The sequence below is a fragment of the Anopheles aquasalis genome, chromosome 2, assembly GCF_943734665.1.
Source record: "Anopheles aquasalis chromosome 2, idAnoAquaMG_Q_19, whole genome shotgun sequence".
Classification (NCBI taxonomy): domain Eukaryota; kingdom Metazoa; phylum Arthropoda; class Insecta; order Diptera; family Culicidae; genus Anopheles; species Anopheles aquasalis.
This window is the reverse complement of record NC_064877.1, coordinates 87,018,147-87,020,646: the sequence shown is the minus strand read 5'-3', so window position 1 is coordinate 87,020,646 and position 2,500 is coordinate 87,018,147. Positions and strand designations below refer to the sequence as shown.

Here is a 2,500-nt window from a genome sequence, read left to right as displayed (position 1 = left end):
AGGATGCAAGTGCATAACGGTGGCGCGCTGGTTAGCGCCCGGTTTCTCCGTAGAGTTGAAATCAATTAAAAGCAATTTATATGCACTCCATTGAACAAACATTTGATTTTTGCAAGTGGTGCGCGGCACTTAATTGCATTCTGCCTACCTCTTTCTCCTCCTATCGCCCCGAAAAAGCCCTTTTTCAGGACTCATAGGGTCTCAAAAGTGCTCAGGACGCCAACGAGCCAACCAACGAACGGGTGTTTTGCCAGCTCTTTCCCAATGCATGCCGATCGAAGTCTGATTGCACACCCACGGTGCATGGTCCACGGTCTAAAACGCCTTTCTTCAACCCTTTTTGGCCTCATTGTTTACTCCCGCTCTCTCTTTTTCGCGCTCCGTCTCACTTAGCGGAAGGCTGCACTCGAGACGAACCTGGAACCCCTTCCCTCGTGTGGAATGCACGCAGTACACCGAGACAAGAGCTACCGGAGTGCATCGTCCTCCGTTTTACCAGGTTGAAATGTGTGAAAATGAAATCCAGACCACGGAGCAGCAGGACGTGATGCACTTCGATGCAAATATCTTCGCTCAGCACTCAGCCGTGGTGTGGCGATTGAGTGGTCCCGCAAGGATCCCGCAGTTCCGGTCCTTCGTACGCCCGGATGGTTGTGGTACGGAGCGCAAAACAACGTTCTTCTGCGTAGCACCAAGCGCAGCGCAGGAAGTTCCGATAACTGGAACGCTTCAAAAGCAAACGCGTTACGTTGCCGTTGATTGTGCATTGTCCTCGTCGCAGCATAAAAAAGAAAACACATTTTCACGCAGAAAACTGTGCATTATCGAGAGGAGGCTCTTGTCTCGTTTTCCGCTGATTCCGGTGAATGACGACAGAAGACAATTCTTCTTCTGCGAAATCTTCCGAGGAATTTCTGTGAAAGTTTAACCACAACAACCACACCACACGGATCCTACTGTGCAGGGCGTTGTCACGCCAATGGCCCGGGGAGTGCACAAATCCGATTTAGCGGAAGTTGCCGCTTTTCGCGAGGCTGAGCAAATATTTTCTCCGTCCTCTACGACTGCAAGCACGATGGTGAGACTTCACCGTAGTCTACTGATGGCGATAGAATTTGCATTTTACGTCCTATCCGATGGAACGTAGCGCTGGTGCATCAATTATGCTGGCTGGTGCACACGTTGGTGCACCCATTAGAGTGGAAACGCCCAGACTATTGCTTTGCTACCGAAGTTCTCTTGGGACCGTACACAGCATCAGCAAGAGCATCAACATCGATGCAACGAAGGTAGATTGTAATGACTTTCGACCGAACCCGTACCTGTTCTCGGTCACCATCGTGATAACTTACCTTAAATATAAACTGTCCCATGTCGGAGATCTTCTCCGAGGCGGATCCGGTGGCGCGTTTGAAGCAATTGAGATAATCACGAGTTAGGATGAAGTATCTGCAAAATAAACATTCAAATTCCGCGCGTTAATGTTGCGTGTTTCATTAGTGTCCCGTTGCAGGGGAATTGCCATAAACCTTTGCCTAACGGCCGGTGATTAGGAGGATAATTTATGCACGAATCGGATACGTACCGTTCCTTCCAGCGGGAGAACAGCCTGTCACGCTGCTGCCAGAGAAGGCCCCGTTTGATCGGTCCCGTCATCTGGGCCACCGGGATGCGCCCAATCAGGAGTGATTTCTGTAATTAAACCGCGCGAGGAGAATGGAAGTGAATTAGAAGCGAAACTTGGATCATCTTTAAGAGCTCGATCAAGTGCAGCAAATTCGTAGAAGGTTGATGACACATTAAATACTGGAAAACGACTCTTTAAACGATTGATTTCTGGCCCCCTAAAAGGACATCGCAAAGTTCATCTCGTCAGCTAAAAAGCAAAGAGTTGTATGGTGGGCTTGTGGTGTGGTTTTGAAATTGGAAACAAAGTTGCTTTCGGGCTAATATTAGCCACCGCAGTTCCTTTACCCATTTGCCTGGTGCTAAGAATGGAAACTTCTGGCCACAGCAACCACCACCAGACACTCAAGGATTCCATCCTCCGTGATTTCGTGGGACTCGATGTCTAGGAAGTTCCGAGGGATGGTAAATATTGAAATCAAGGTTAATTTGCACATTCATTTGGGTGTAAAATCTGTAGACCGGCCGACCGCCAGCACCGACACGGTGGTACCGTTTGAATGGAACGGTTGGCGGGGGATGCAAAGTGGAAAAGTTTCAATCGTAGCCCGGTGCGAAAAGAGTGTGCTAATGTGGTTGGAAGTGGCGTGGAGTTGCGGACATTATCAGCTGACAGCTGCCGCCGGTAAGTTCGCTGGCTAGTTCATTATTTTAATTTAAATTACTTTTTCTCGCTTCGTTGGCCCGGTGTGCCGGTGATGAGGCTGGTGGATTGAATCGTGTCAACGGAAAACGTGGAAACGGGAGGTTTGTGCGTTTGGATTTGACTTTTCTAATCCATTGCCCTTCGTGGTGGCTGGATGCCGAGTAAAAA

The 2,500-nt window shown here is 49.1% G+C and overlaps 1 protein-coding gene across 1 annotated transcript in view; it reads right to left on the bottom strand.

The window, feature by feature from the left end:
• Positions 1-2,500, bottom strand: part of LOC126568873 (uncharacterized protein DDB_G0283357) — an 84,889-nt gene that overhangs the window by 4,794 nt on the left and 77,595 nt on the right. The window contains exons 3-4 of the mRNA XM_050225544.1: positions 1,586-1,692; positions 1,353-1,449 (exon numbers count right to left, since the gene is read on the bottom strand). Coding sequence (XP_050081501.1) covers positions 1,353-1,449; positions 1,586-1,692 — 204 coding nt within the window. The remainder of the gene's footprint in view (positions 1-1,352; positions 1,450-1,585; positions 1,693-2,500) is intronic.